Source organism: Sebastes fasciatus, chromosome 4, assembly GCF_043250625.1.
Source record: "Sebastes fasciatus isolate fSebFas1 chromosome 4, fSebFas1.pri, whole genome shotgun sequence".
Classification (NCBI taxonomy): domain Eukaryota; kingdom Metazoa; phylum Chordata; class Actinopteri; order Perciformes; family Sebastidae; genus Sebastes; species Sebastes fasciatus.
Window position 1 is genome coordinate 11,911,029 of NC_133798.1, and position 14,081 is coordinate 11,925,109.

General features: G+C 41.9%; 1 protein-coding gene across 1 annotated transcript in view; it reads right to left on the minus strand.

Moving 5' to 3' along the window:
• Positions 1-1,846: 1,846 nt before the first annotated feature.
• sf3b3 (splicing factor 3b, subunit 3) overlaps positions 1,847-14,081 on the minus strand; it is a 36,552-nt gene continuing 24,317 nt past the window's right edge. The window contains exons 23-27 of the mRNA XM_074631971.1: positions 11,032-11,244; positions 10,720-10,818; positions 4,313-4,456; positions 4,020-4,124; positions 1,847-3,300 (exon numbers count right to left, since the gene is read on the minus strand). Of these exons, the coding sequence (XP_074488072.1) occupies positions 3,160-3,300; positions 4,020-4,124; positions 4,313-4,456; positions 10,720-10,818; positions 11,032-11,244 (702 nt within the window). The 3' untranslated portion in view covers positions 1,847-3,159. The remainder of the gene's footprint in view (positions 3,301-4,019; positions 4,125-4,312; positions 4,457-10,719; positions 10,819-11,031; positions 11,245-14,081) is intronic.

Genomic DNA, 14,081 nt, shown 5'->3' on the forward strand with positions numbered 1-14,081 from the left:
TCACTGCAGGGCACCGTTTTGTTGTTTTTTTACATATTTTAAAAAGTTGTTTATGTGGTTATAGTTTTATAAAACTCTGCAATGCCATTGTTCTAAGTGGGAAAGTTTAGTCTGGCCGAGTTCTTTGCTATTGTCCCACAGCGGCAAAACCCATTACAAGTGCAGAAGCACTGAGCCAGCTGTGATGACTATGTTGTAACCGGGTATTCATTATGCTACTGTGTGAAAAATCATTATCCTCCTGTCGTTACGCACTATTAAATGGACGTAAATAGTTGCCATTTCCGCGTCACCATATGTGGGAAATACGCGTATTCTCTTCCTTGCTCAGAGTTAGATCAGAAGATGATGCCACTCTCATATCTGTATGTTAAATATGAAACAGGGGCACACATATAGTATAATGGACCATATTCACACGGTGACCATTTTGCTCTTGTTCAAGGTGGGAATGATCTCTGGAAGCTAGTCAGACAGCTATATAGCTTAGCTATGGTGAAGTGGTCCAAACATTTGACTTGTGTACACCAATAAAACAATCAAATGTGGGCAGATAAGTCTGTAAAGATCCCCAAAAGAATCCGAACAAAAGGATACAGCGACTAGATTGAAGGTTAAATCCATGTTGAAGGCGAGACCACCGGCTACCGGCGTGTTGCTATTTGACATTAGCTAAGTTACGTTTAAGTTGATAAATAAATAAGTAAATAGTTAAGATAGTATGCATATTTACATTTTTATTGTTCAACACAGGTCATTTTGGTAGAGACATTAAAATTATGACAATAGTCTAGAAATAATTTTGTATTACTTTTGTACGGCACTTTGTAGGTAGACTTTGTACTGGCGTCCAGTCGTCACTTTCAGTCCAAAATGGCGGAAGCGTAGCTCTGCTGCTGGGCGCCGGTGTTGCAACCAAACAAACAATTGGCTTTCACTTCTTAGCAATATACGTTCTTTGCCGTCAACACCATAGTCTATGGCATAGACTGTATATAAAGATGGACGCCATGACAGCTCCCCAAAAGTGAAGCCAAAACTTCTCCATCACCCCATGAGCATCAGAAATTCTTCCCAAAGATGGTTTGTTGTATGTTCAAGTGTTCATTTTTCTGATACGTTTGGTTTTAAATAGTTATTTAAGGCTTTAAAAAGAGTGTGACATCATGATTGACAGCTGTGATTCTCTAATCACTTACAAGCTGCGTCCGTGCTCGGTCCACGATTGGCTCGGGCAGGTGTGTGGGCGGGACCTCGTTACCGCGGCTCCAGCCCCCCCGATCACTACTGTGCAGACTCTGGCCCCAAATGACGTCAAAATCTCAAGATAGCAGCTCCCGTATCCGGGATATTTTGGCTTCACTTTTGTTCAGTTTGAAGAAAGTGGAGACTCGTCGTACATCTATACAGTCTATGGTCAGCACCGCCGTCGCCATGTTGAGAGCCGCTGAGGCAATAGAAATGCTCCAAACCTTTAATTTTTCATATTAAACTATTGACTCAAATGAACACATGGCAACTGGACCTGATTGGCTAACCTCACTGAAGCATCTGTCCAGCTCAGCACATTTAAACTCAACAGATTCAACACCTGCATTTATAAGAGTTGCTGTTTTCAGCCAGCTAGTGCACAATGACATAACTGCATAAATCAAATTTAAGTAATTTAACTTTTAATCAAAACCGTATAAATACTGTTCCGGTGTTGCTGCAGACACCATGACAAATCAGAAAAACTTAATATTGGACCTCTAATGTGTTCAACTGATAGAGACAAACGCAATCGAGGAATCCTTTGGCTGAGTGATGGTTCTCCACAGTGGCAGGAAATGACACAAACACGTGGTTTTATAAAGCACAAAAAACAACTTTATTTACAAAAAACAGACCACTGCCCCCATCCCACAAACCCCTAAATTCAGTGACTACTGAGGAATGCTATGTCTGTGCATGTGGCTGAGGTTGGGAATTTACAGGACTGAGAAGAACACCACCCAGCGTAAACCTTCAGTGTTCTTCCACCCACTTATTTAGTCTGAGTTCAGCTGTCGTCTAATTCCACAATATGGCAACACTTCTTGAACTGTGGCCCCGAGGCTTAGACGCTGGCTCCTGTTTGGCTCCCAGTTGCAAGTAAGCAATATGCTTTAATGAGCCTGGGGTGTTATCACACAGACAGGTAGAACAAGGGGCTAAGAAAGATTTAGTAATACCATCTTGGACTATGGTATATGCATCATGACAATTCTAACCAATACACATCAAACAAATCATACAAAAACATTTGTTTTATTTAGCTAAGATCAAAGATAGAGGACACACTGAAAAAACACCTTCTTGCTAAATAACAGACATTAAAAATATTCTCAGCTTTCAAGGGTCTTGTGTCCAGGCAGAGTGACATCAATCTCTACACACTGTGTCCCTTACTGCTTGGCATGAGCTTAAAAAAGGCTTTAAATACAATGTATTTACACAGATGCTCCCAGATGACAGATGATTTAGCGTCTGTATGTATGTATGTACTCTTGGGGTGCAGATGCGACAGTTGCTCATCACGCAATCGGATGCGTGTCAATTCTGTTCACACAGCTGTGAGCGAATGCCGCCCGCGACAGCTGTTCGTGAATGTGATAGCTGTGTGTGTGAGAATGCTGTTCACACAGCAGTTGGTGTGAATGAAGGTAATTGTGGCGAGACAAACTAGCAATGTAAGAGAGCTGAACTGGCCGAGACTTCCCGCCATGTCTCCATGTAATGGTCTCGCTGTATGCGTGTGGTTTTTCTGCTGACGACAACGCAGGGGAGGTGTGACCGAAAATTCTCAGTACTTGAGTCAATAAGTATGTACGTGGGGCGATTGCGGCGATACTGTGTGGGTGTTTGTTCGCGCACTTTTAGTTTTGATTGCTGGTTATTTCCATTGGCGAAGAAGACGAGGTGCGTGTGATTTGCGTCATAACTGAGCAATGTACGGGAATCACGAGCATGTGACATCTTGTGGTACGTCCACTGTCTGCCCGCAGTCAACCGTATAATGTTCCCGTAAGTGTCCGTCAATCTGTGTCCTGAACGGGGCCACGTGGCAGAGAAGGATTTGTGTGTGTCTAGTCCTAATGACTGTGTCTCTGTCCACCCCAGCTGCATGAAGGTGTGCGATTAGAAGGCGTAGCGAGTGCGAATGTCCTCCAGTTTCTTAGAGACCTCGGGCGGCGTTCTGTCCAGCTCTTCTGCCACGCTTTTCTGCTTGTGAGGGTCCATGCTGTTAAACTGCTCGCACAGATCTCCGTCGATCACATTCTGGAGAGAAATACCAAGAAGACAAAAAATACAGTCCGTGATGCTGAAATGCATATCTGAAGGAGACGAACAGATCAGATGACATGTGAGCTTTACAAAAACAAGACTCGGTCAAAACTGAGTATATTGCTGGACCATGTATGGTCATTCTGTTAATTTGTGGCTACACAAATAGTCAGTGGTCATGTCTATAATGTTAAATCCAGTGGTACATTTCCACCAGGTCCGGCGAGGACACTAGGGGACGCGCTGCTCCACTCAACTAGCCGTTCAAGCGGTGACGTATCCCATCGTGGAATGTACCTGATTGGTCCCTGGGTTTCTGCTTGCCGTTTCAAACAGGAAACAACATGACGGCCTGCTCATAAACTTTCTGTTATTCCGTCTAAAATATCAACCAAAATCTACTTCTGAAAACTTTTTAAGCGAGAAATAGGCTGTGCCACTGTTGAATCTGGTTTCATTTTAGAACTAGACCGTCTAGTTTGACAGCTTGGTCCAAGTTTCGTGAGCCGGACACGTCGCGCTGGACGGGCGTATTTGCATAAAGTTGCAATTTTTCAGCTTTATGCAAATACAGACTCTTTCCAACTTGCCGAAACACTCCCGCCATGCACTGGGCAACTGCTTCTCCTGCTTTCCATAGGAACTTAATGGACAGCGTTGAGACGCTTTCCATTCATTTCGCTATAATGATATAACTTAATAACAATACCAACCTTGACTGGGAAGTAGTAGGATCTAAAGCTGAGATGGTCTCTGCCGCACAGTGGAGGGAACTCAGAGCGCATATGCATCTCTAAATGTTGGAAGAAGTCATGGTCCTGGATGAAAAGACAGAACAGAGGAAGGCATTAGAAAAAGAAGAGCAAAAAAAATGGCAATAAAAAGTACAAAAAGACAAAAACAAATTTTTTAAATTGTCAAATGAGACAGAGACAGTGGCGGTGTGTATTTTGAGGGCAACAATTATGCATTAGCCTCTCATGATGTGCGTGTGTTTGTGTTGTACCTCATGTGAGGTGAATGGGACCAGTATGCCGATGCCTCCAGACAGAGTAGTGTAGACCATGGACTCGGAACCTCCAGGGATCAGAGTGGTTTTCTGGAGGGATAACACCGTCTCTCCTACGTGGTAGTTCATTATCACCTCAGCCTGGAGAGACAACGGGGGGGGGGGGAAAGAAAGACAGCCACGTGTTTTTGTTTGTCTGGTAGAATTATGATCATTACGATGACCTTATGATAATGTCAGTCTGAGACACGAACAGATAGATAATAATAGCAACACAGATCACAATCATCATTCCTGACCCCTCATGGCTATTCACTACCTCATCTGACTCTGAACAAAACTGTTTTCATTTTGAGCAACATTCCATGTGACCTAAATTGTAATTTTTAATCTATAAATCACGAAATATAATTTAACCATTTCCGATCCATGTGGTGGAAAACCCCTGTCAAAAGCACCCAATTGCAGCCTACGCAGTTAAAGAATTTAAAATAGAAAAGAGATTAAATGTTGGCCAAGGGTTCAAATTTAAAGTTCACACCCAATCAGGGGGGGCAAGGGAACTCTGTCAGTCATTGTGAAGGAGACAGACACAGATGCAGCAGACACAGACTTATTCCTGTGGTCGGGTCTATTTTTGTTTGAAAAGCATATTAACTAACTTTCCTAAAATAATATTAATCATTTGTTTTGCTTCAGATGACATTAATTATATAACTAATATATATATTTTGATAAGAAAAAAGTTAACATTTTCTTATGATGGTTGTTTCTTATAGTTCATTCAGTCGGTAGTCCTAGTATGTTAAATAGGTTGGTAGGGTGAGGGTTAAACTTTATCAAACCACTTCTTTTAATGACGTGACTGGGATGTAATGTTTCTAAAGGTCTTCATAATTTGTTGGGTCTCATACGGTCAGCCGCCAGAGTTTTCAGACATAAAATAAACACTGTTCCCTCTTCATCTCCCACCGCCGTCATTATTATTTATATAAATGTAATTTATCGTGCTGTTGGATTGCTGCTAGACTGCCCCGTTAATACAGGTGTGTGTGGGAGAGTTTTTAACTGCAGTGAAACTGTTGTTTTTGAAATGCTAAATGATGAAAAAATAAGCAGAAGCAAAATAACTCGTTAGATAAAAACATGTAGTGAATTTAGGAAATAATACGATCTCTCTTTTTTCAATACATTTTGACTGAGGACTGAGGCAATTACAGAGACGGACGGAGCGCTGCGACGCTTGCTCTGTGTGTTTGAGAGAGAGGAGGGAAGAGAAGGTGGAAGGCCCAGAGTGGTAATAAATATATACTGTCCCCTCGAAAACTATTAGAGCAGCGAGGCCAACTCCTTTATTGTTGGTTTTACATCAAAAGATGAATATGAGACAAGAGATCAGGATTTCAGCTTCTATTTCCAGGTATTTACATCTAGATCTGTTACAAAACTTAGAAAATATCACCTTTTGTTTGAACCCACCCATTTTTCAAGTGAGCAAGATTATTGGAACATGTGACTGACAGGTGTTTCTTGTTGCCCAGGTGTGTCCTATTACATTGATTATTCAAACAATAAATAGCACTGAATGTCTACTCTCAGTTTCAGCTTTGGGTTTTGCCTGTGCAGACTGCATTTATAGTTAAATAAGGTGTAACCAACATGAAGATCAAAGAGCTGTTTATGGGGGAAAAGCAAGAAATTGTGAAGCTGAGAGAAGATGGAAAATCAATCAGAGGCATTACACAAACATTAGTCATAGCCAGTACAACCATTTGGAATGTCCTGAAGAAGAAAGAAACCACTGGTGTACTGAGCAACAGACGTCAAACCGGTAGACCAAGGAAAACATCAGCGGTTGATGACCGAAACATTGCGAGAGCTGTAAAGAAAAACCCTAAAACAACTGTCAGTGACATCACCAACAACCTCCAGAGGGCAGGAGTGAAGGTATCATAATCCACCGTTCGCAAAAGACGTCTGGAACAAAAGTACAGAGGCTACACCAGAAGATCCACTCATTAGCAATAAGAATAGGAAGGCCAGATTGGAATTTGCCAAAAAGTACAGAGACGAGGCTCAAAGGTTGTGTGACAAAGTTTTATGGACTGATGAGACAAAGATGAACCTGATGTGATGGAAAGGCTAATGTGTGGAGAAAGAAAGGATCTGCTCATGGTCCCAAACACACAAGCTCATCTGTGAAACACGGTGGAGGTAATGTCATGGCTTGGGCTTGCATGGCTTCTTCTGGGACGGGGCTCATTGATCTTCATTGATGATGTAACACATGATGGCAGCAGCAAAATGAACTCAGAAGTCTACAGAAACAATTTATCTGCCAATTTAAAGAGAGATGCAACCAAACTGATCGGGAGATCCTTCATCATGCAGCAAGACAACGGGGGAAAGAGGTGGAAGGTTTTAAACTGGCCAAGTAAATCTCCAGACTTAAACCCTATTGAGCATGCATTGTACCTGCTAAAGAGGAGACTGAAGGGAGAAACCCCCCAAAAACAAACAACAACTGAAAGAGGCTGGGGTGAAAGACTGGAAAAGCGTGAGATCATCTGTCATTGGAGCTGTATGTATGTATGTATGTATGAATGAAGTACATGAGTATGAGTAAGTACAACAGAGGACTCTGTGCCAAGGTCAAAAAGAAGACACACAGTCATCCTCTGGTTAGAGGAAATTGGTCCGGATGGTCAGGTCTAATCCAATAACCATCAAAAAAACGCTTTGTCAGTAATTAAAGGTAATAATTAGGATGTACCCTGGATACAAAGGCGGGATTGAAGAGTAATAAAGCCTCAGTATTAGTCTCAGCAAACTGTGTACAGGACATAAGTGACGCTGACGCCGTGAGACCAAGATAGAACACAAGAAAGACACAACTGAGTAAGAAGTGTACAGAACTCGGCTTCTCTCTGGTGAGAACCAACGGGTCTGGATGACACTAACAACAAGGTCTCCTGAGGGGGGATTAATGAGCCCTTCTCAAGATTCAATATAATCCCCAAAGCACAGAAACAGGACAACACAATCTATGTTTTTGATTGCTCTGGCCATAGACTGATTGGATTAAAAAAACAACAACTAAATAACGATATACAGGGATCGGCGACTACTAAGCATTGATGCTGATCTCCCGATCACACATTTGTACTGAATATCAGACGATTATGATCAGCAGTAAATATGCATGTAATTAATCCGTGGTTCACATGCGTGCCAAACCGTGAGGTGTGTGTGGTGGTGATAGATATAAAACGGTAAGATAAATAAAATTCAGCCTGAGACGCTGTGCGCACAGAGGCGTATGTGCACCGTCCACACGAGGCGGAAAAACAGCACTCGTGGACTCATCATGACACATTTTATCCAAAAAAAACATGTGTGTGACAGAGGAAATGAGCTGCTTTAATGACCACGAGTCCGTGCTGCCTACTAACCGTGAGTTTAAAGCGCTCCTCTGGTTACAGCGGTCCCGTGCACGCTGCAGGTTGAGCCATCCCTAAGCTTCAAATATTCACTGTTGATTAAGAGCCCTAGTTTGCGGTCTGTAACGGTGTTGTGTGTTACTGTGCGACACTCACGAGAAGTTGCAGGACTGTTTTTCTTTAGGGCTGTGGCAATAACCGCAGTATTGACAAGCCAACCGCAGGGGATGGCAAGCAACCGCCACAACCGCTACGTTCACGTTTTTTTCTTTTTTGGAATTCTTTGCAACGGGAGAGCTGCAATTTTATCCTACTTGTAGGCTACAAGTGCTGAACAACAACGGGGGAGAAATGAATACACATAGACCGGCAGGTCCGTCCTCTCTCCCTATGTACCTCGACCTTCCCTTCATCCAGAGCAAGTACTCTACCTTGTGCCGACATTTTGACATTCCGTATCACAGCATCCAGACGCAACGTAAGCGTAGCTGAAAAAAAACCCCCACTGTGCCTCATTGTCCTTCTGTTGAGGCACATCTTTGCCTCGAGGGGGATTCCAACACAGTGGAAATGTCACATCCGGCCAACAAAGGCTAATTAGCAAGACTCAAAAGATGTTTTTGTTTCTTGAGCGTTGATGAGCTGAAGAAAGAAATTGGCACAGGCCGATGTAGCCTCGGGGAAGGGAAGTGAAGGATTCCCCAGGAGACAGTTCGAAACAACATGACAGAAATCACCATCACACACTATGTGACATTTGGGGTTAACAGTCAATCCTTTCATTTTGCTCAACAGACAGCTTTGTCTCGCTGACCTTGATCTTCGGAGATACATTAATCAAATAGAAGTGGAATGCCTCTAATTTAATGTAAGACAGCATCTAGCCAAGCCATGTATGGATAATTAAGTTCCTCCAGGCTTCCACACCAACATCTAAATACAGACACGGTACATTTCCAAACTCAAACGGAATTCTCAATCAATGTGCACGGAGGCAGAAAATAGCAGACAAACACTGCGTCACAAAGACAACTGGAACCAACTCATAATGTCTAACTTTGAGGGACTTTCCCAGTCTATCTGCTACCTAAACAGTTTTTGACCCGTATTTAAATGTGGGATGAGTGATACTGTGTGTTTCTCCAATCTATCCTAGTGTGTGTGTCTGTGTGTGTGTGTGTGTGTGTGTGTGTACACACTTGAATTTGTGAGTAGGTTAAACTTGTGGTTAACGATGTTATGCAGTTTGTGTAAGTGCATGTGTGTTGTGTCTCTGTGTGTTCGCGGTTGGAGGTCAGAACAGTGGAGGAGGCAGATTAGTGCAAAGGCCTGACATTCTGGCCACAGCAGGAGCCGGCCTGAATCATTCAAATTTGCGCGGCCTGGGCTCAAAAGAAAAACGCTGGATGTTTCTCGATGTCAAGGAAGGATCCTTCAACGGCTGAATTTCAAGGATGCAACATTATCAAATCCCGCCGAAGGACTGTGTCCTCTGTACTCCTGAAACACCCACAATTCTATGCACATACTGCATTTCCTGTCCCCTGAATTGGAAACAGGGGAAATATTCTAGTAAACTTTAAATTATTTCACCTCAGCAGTCCGCCAGAATATATTTCGGAACAAATTTGAAGCGAGAAATTGCCAATCCAGTAGCTGAATCTTCACTCATTAGATCTACAAGGCCTGATTTAAAAGTTTGTTCTGACTTTCGTCGCTCAGCATTGGACTCGTTCAACAGGCTATTGGTTAGGTATTGGAGCAACGGCAGGGAAAGTCGGAATATTTTCACATCTAACTGTGAATTAAGGCTTTATTTCAACCAAACCAGAGTTGGTTATTGTTGGAAGTGGAAAGACTAGGCTAATCAAGACGGGTTTGAGGAGCTCTGAGCACAACGGCCGTTTCTTTTCAGATCTAACATGGTGAATTATGGGTTTATTTCAACCAAATCAGAGTTGGTGATTGTTCGAACAGTGGAAAGTGCTATCCAAGACGGGTATGATGAGTTTTATTTGTTTCTGTCGAGTTTGAATGAAGTCTGTTTTACAGTCGGCAAAGTAAAATTGGGTTTTTCCACTGGGGTCTGGTAGCTGTCCAAATCCTTGTTGATTTTATATATATTTTTTAATAGGCCTACATGTTTTTAATCTGCTTATATTGTTTTGAGGAATGCAAAATCAATATTCCTACTAGAAATTGTAATGTACTGAATTGTTCTAAATAAAGCAAAAAAAAATATTTTCTTTTTTTTTATAAATACCACGTCCATTTCTTCTGCACACTGGCACACTAGCTAGAGTGTTAATGTGTGCTCTCCACATGCTAGGAAGGAGTCTTGCCAAGCATCTGTAAGACTTGACTTGGAAGGACCCGCCCTATCAAGGAAGCCTCCTTTACTTTTAAAAACACCTACAGTGTCTCTTCCTGAACCACAACTCAAAGCCTGAAGCGACCGTTTTAACATTAGAACTCCCTTTTGCTCTCTCTACATTCCTGTCTTACACATAAATGCTGAGGAATCGACTGGTCAGACTCTAAAAATGCACGCATAAAAGTGCGGCTATGCAGTAAAGACACTCATGGCTTAGTCTCGTGCTTTATTGGCCTCTCTAGCATGAGTAGGTGAAGAATTGTGCTTGTTTGTAATCTGTATGCTTTGTCATCAATGTATTCTTACCAACGTATAATTTTGATGGTAATTTTTCTATTTCAGACACTAACCCTCAGCACTGGCCTGAACCCTGAACCACATCATCTGCTGACATGACCAGTGAAATACAGAAAACAAATCTTACTTTGCATTTCATTCAGGGTATCTACCGGTACCTACAATATAAACTAGAAATTATTTTTATTTTGTTTGTTTTTTTAAAGATGACAGACAAACAAATAGGGGAAAAAAAGTAGATACATGTAACAGAAGCCTTACAAGGCAGATAGTTTGGAGAATAATGGTTTTACCTTCTGTGATGCTCCGTTAAGGAGGCCTCTGTCCCATAAAGCTTTGTTCCCTGTGGGGTCTTCGTCCACATCATCGCTGGTGTTGGGGGGAAGACGCACCTGAGAAAATTAAATAGAAAATGAAGACATGTATTTCGTTAGCTCGTCAGTCCCACTGGGCTCCAGAAGTTTTTTTTTTGTGTTGCAATCACTGCTAATGTTTTTGAGTCCAATGCTACAAAGAAGCAATTGTGCCTAATCTGACGCATTATATACTATATAGTGTATTCCAGATATTCACACACAGCCAATACTCCCCATCCCCAAACTTACAATGGTGATGTTGCCAAACTTGTCAGCAGAGGCCATGGTGTCGTAGTCGAGCAGACAGGCCGTGGTCACCCAGCGGGGATATGTGTCATCGGCGAAGATGATGAGCTGGTTCTCGTTGCGTCTGTAACGAACCCAGAACAGGCTCTCCTGGACATCGGTCACGATCACACGCTGTCCGATGGTATGGATGCCAGTCACCAGGTTGGGAACGTGCTAAACAGGGGAGCAATAGAGGACAGTCAATAACGCACACTCAAAAGCACCAACCATGTCATACTAGCTTGTTGCGAAGGAAGCTAAATAACGCTCCAAATGTATGCTAAAATTTGCCGAGGGAAAACTGGCATAGCCATTTTCAAAGGGGTCCCTTGACCTCTGACCTCAAGATATGTGAGTGAAAATGGGTTCTATGGGTACCCACGAGTCTCTCCTTCAGACATGCCCACTCTATGATAATCACATGCAGTTTTGTGCAAGTTATAGTCAAGTCAGCACACTGACAGCTGTTGTTGCCTGTTGGGCTTGAGTTTGCCATGTTATGATTTGAGCATATTTTTTATGCTAAATGCAGTACCTGTGAGGGTTTCTGGACAATATGTGTCATTGTTTTGTGTTGGTAATTGATTTCCAATAATAAATATAAATACATTTGAAAAAAGCAAGCATATTTCCCCACTCCCATGTTGATAAGAGTATTAAATACTTGACATAAATCCCTTTAAGCTACATTTTGAACAGATAAAAAAAAGTGTGATTAATTTGCGATTGAAAGCCAAAATAGAAATCTACATTTTGGATAAACTCATAAAAGATGAAATTCTAAGCTTACACTTGATGTTGCCTATTCATAGACTGGAGCCTGCATGTCCCAGAGGAAGTTGTGGCTATTCAGAAGGTTACCGTTTTGGCATTCAGCTGTTGATATCTGCCCCCAGTAACGTGTGTATTTTGGCATTTTTATGATATTTCATATTTATTTGAGTCATTTACTGTCTAAGTTGATTAGCCACACTGTTTGTCACATTTTTTGACAAATAACTTAATTTAGTGGTCAAAGCTAAAAAAACAAAAAACAGGTTGTTGCTAAAATGAGAATATGACATATGACTGTAGTAGAAGCTGCAAGTCACACGTCATCCCCCAAGCTTGCGCTGGTGCACTCATGCTTGTTTAAATCTGTTTATTTGTCAGTTTGTCTTCCTTGTTCGTTAGCTATCTAGGTGTTGTTAACCAGCCCAACTTGTTGCATTAGCTAACTGAGGAGTTTTTGTTTTATTTTTCTCCACCTTACTTTAATGTGTTTATTTTTACAATGGTATTTGTGTGTGCCGAGAACAGGTGCAATCAACGCAGTGACTTTATGTGGCTCTTCAGGGCCGACTCACCCATACTCGATAGGTCAAACTCTTTAGAACGTGCACGATAAGGGTTGGTGATGTTTGGCGAACGCCAATTGCTATAAAGTTCAATTTCCAGCCATGCAGGATGACATTTACACTTCCTCATGTGTATACTGTGAAGGAAAATCTCTGCAGTGTGCAGCACTGTTCATTGTTGGCTATTCATTAAAACAGATTCAGTTACAGACTTTGTATTTTTGGAAGGACACAGACAATAAACTAGGAACCAAACAGATAAGAAAAACAGTACAATCCTCAGCTGGCATACATACAGCGCCCAACGATCTGTCGTATCTTGTCTACGATAGAACAGTTGGGTAGACAGAATGCCGTACACCAACCACGCCGTGCACAGTTTTCACTGAAAACAAAAACTGTTCTGTGTGTATCCTTAAGACCGCACAAACATGGCAAATGCATTTCCTACCTCATAAAATATTTGCAAAGCCTGTTTTCTTTCAATAGGCTATAGTAGTCTTCTTTTTTATCACATTACCACACAGAATTGTGTATACACACGAAAGAAGATACAAATGACAAGAACTCGCCAAAACATTGCTCTTCAGCGCCACTAGTTCTAGTTTACATTTAGACAACTGTCAATGACGTAACTATTAATTCCAAAACACAAAGCCTCTGCAAACAAAAAGGATCCTTCAGCCCGATGTTGTGTGCGTTTCCATAGTGGTCTAAAGACCTAGGCAGATTAGGCAAATTAGTCCGCTGACGTATGAAAAAACTGCATGACCAGGGCTAATGGTGGTCACAGGGATAAACACAGGCCCTGTTCAGACCTGGCATTAACATGCGTCTTGGTTGATCCGATCACAAGTGGACAGACAGGTGTGAATATACCCAAGACGCATTGAGATCTGCCACATTACGGACCGCCTACTCAACTGACGCCCCGCTTGGATCCACGAGGTCTCACTGCGCTCCTCATGTGAATAGACAGGCAGAAGCGAGCGCTTGTCTGCCTCACAGCATGGAAACGGCTTCTGTGCTCTACTGTATCCTGTTGGTATAACTGTACTTTCTTTATTGGCTGTAGTAACATATTAGATATATCTTATCAGGTTATACATCCACAGACTATCAGACAAGGCACAGGACATGCAATATTATCATACATCGTAAAATGTCCCCAGAACTTCATTTAGACCCTGGTCCCTGCGGTCGAAACGCAACACACACAAAAGGTTCCTAGTTCCGGGGGGGGAAATTCCTGCGGTCGAAAAGGGGCTATAATCTTATCATTTCTGTCCTTAAGAGACTTAAGACTTAAGACTGTGTGCCTTTGCTGTGATTAATTTTAAATTGACAGAATTATATCCAATCTAAAAAGGAAGAGCAGGAAACTCTTTATTGAATTAAATAATTCACCTCATTTAAACCAGTGCCGTGTACGGTCAGATAAAAATAACTTTGAATTTGCCTTTGCAGGACGGAAAAGCCAGTGTTCCATGTTCATCTCTATTGAAATGTATTGGCAAATGAATTGAGGTTAAACAGAGACAATGTACCAATGGCTTATTTATCCTATATACTGGATTTACCTGTACTTGAGTTTCTTTTATCACATTAAGCCATTAGGAGACATTTGGTTAATACAGGTAGATTGACGATTGAGAAACATTATTTGACCATACT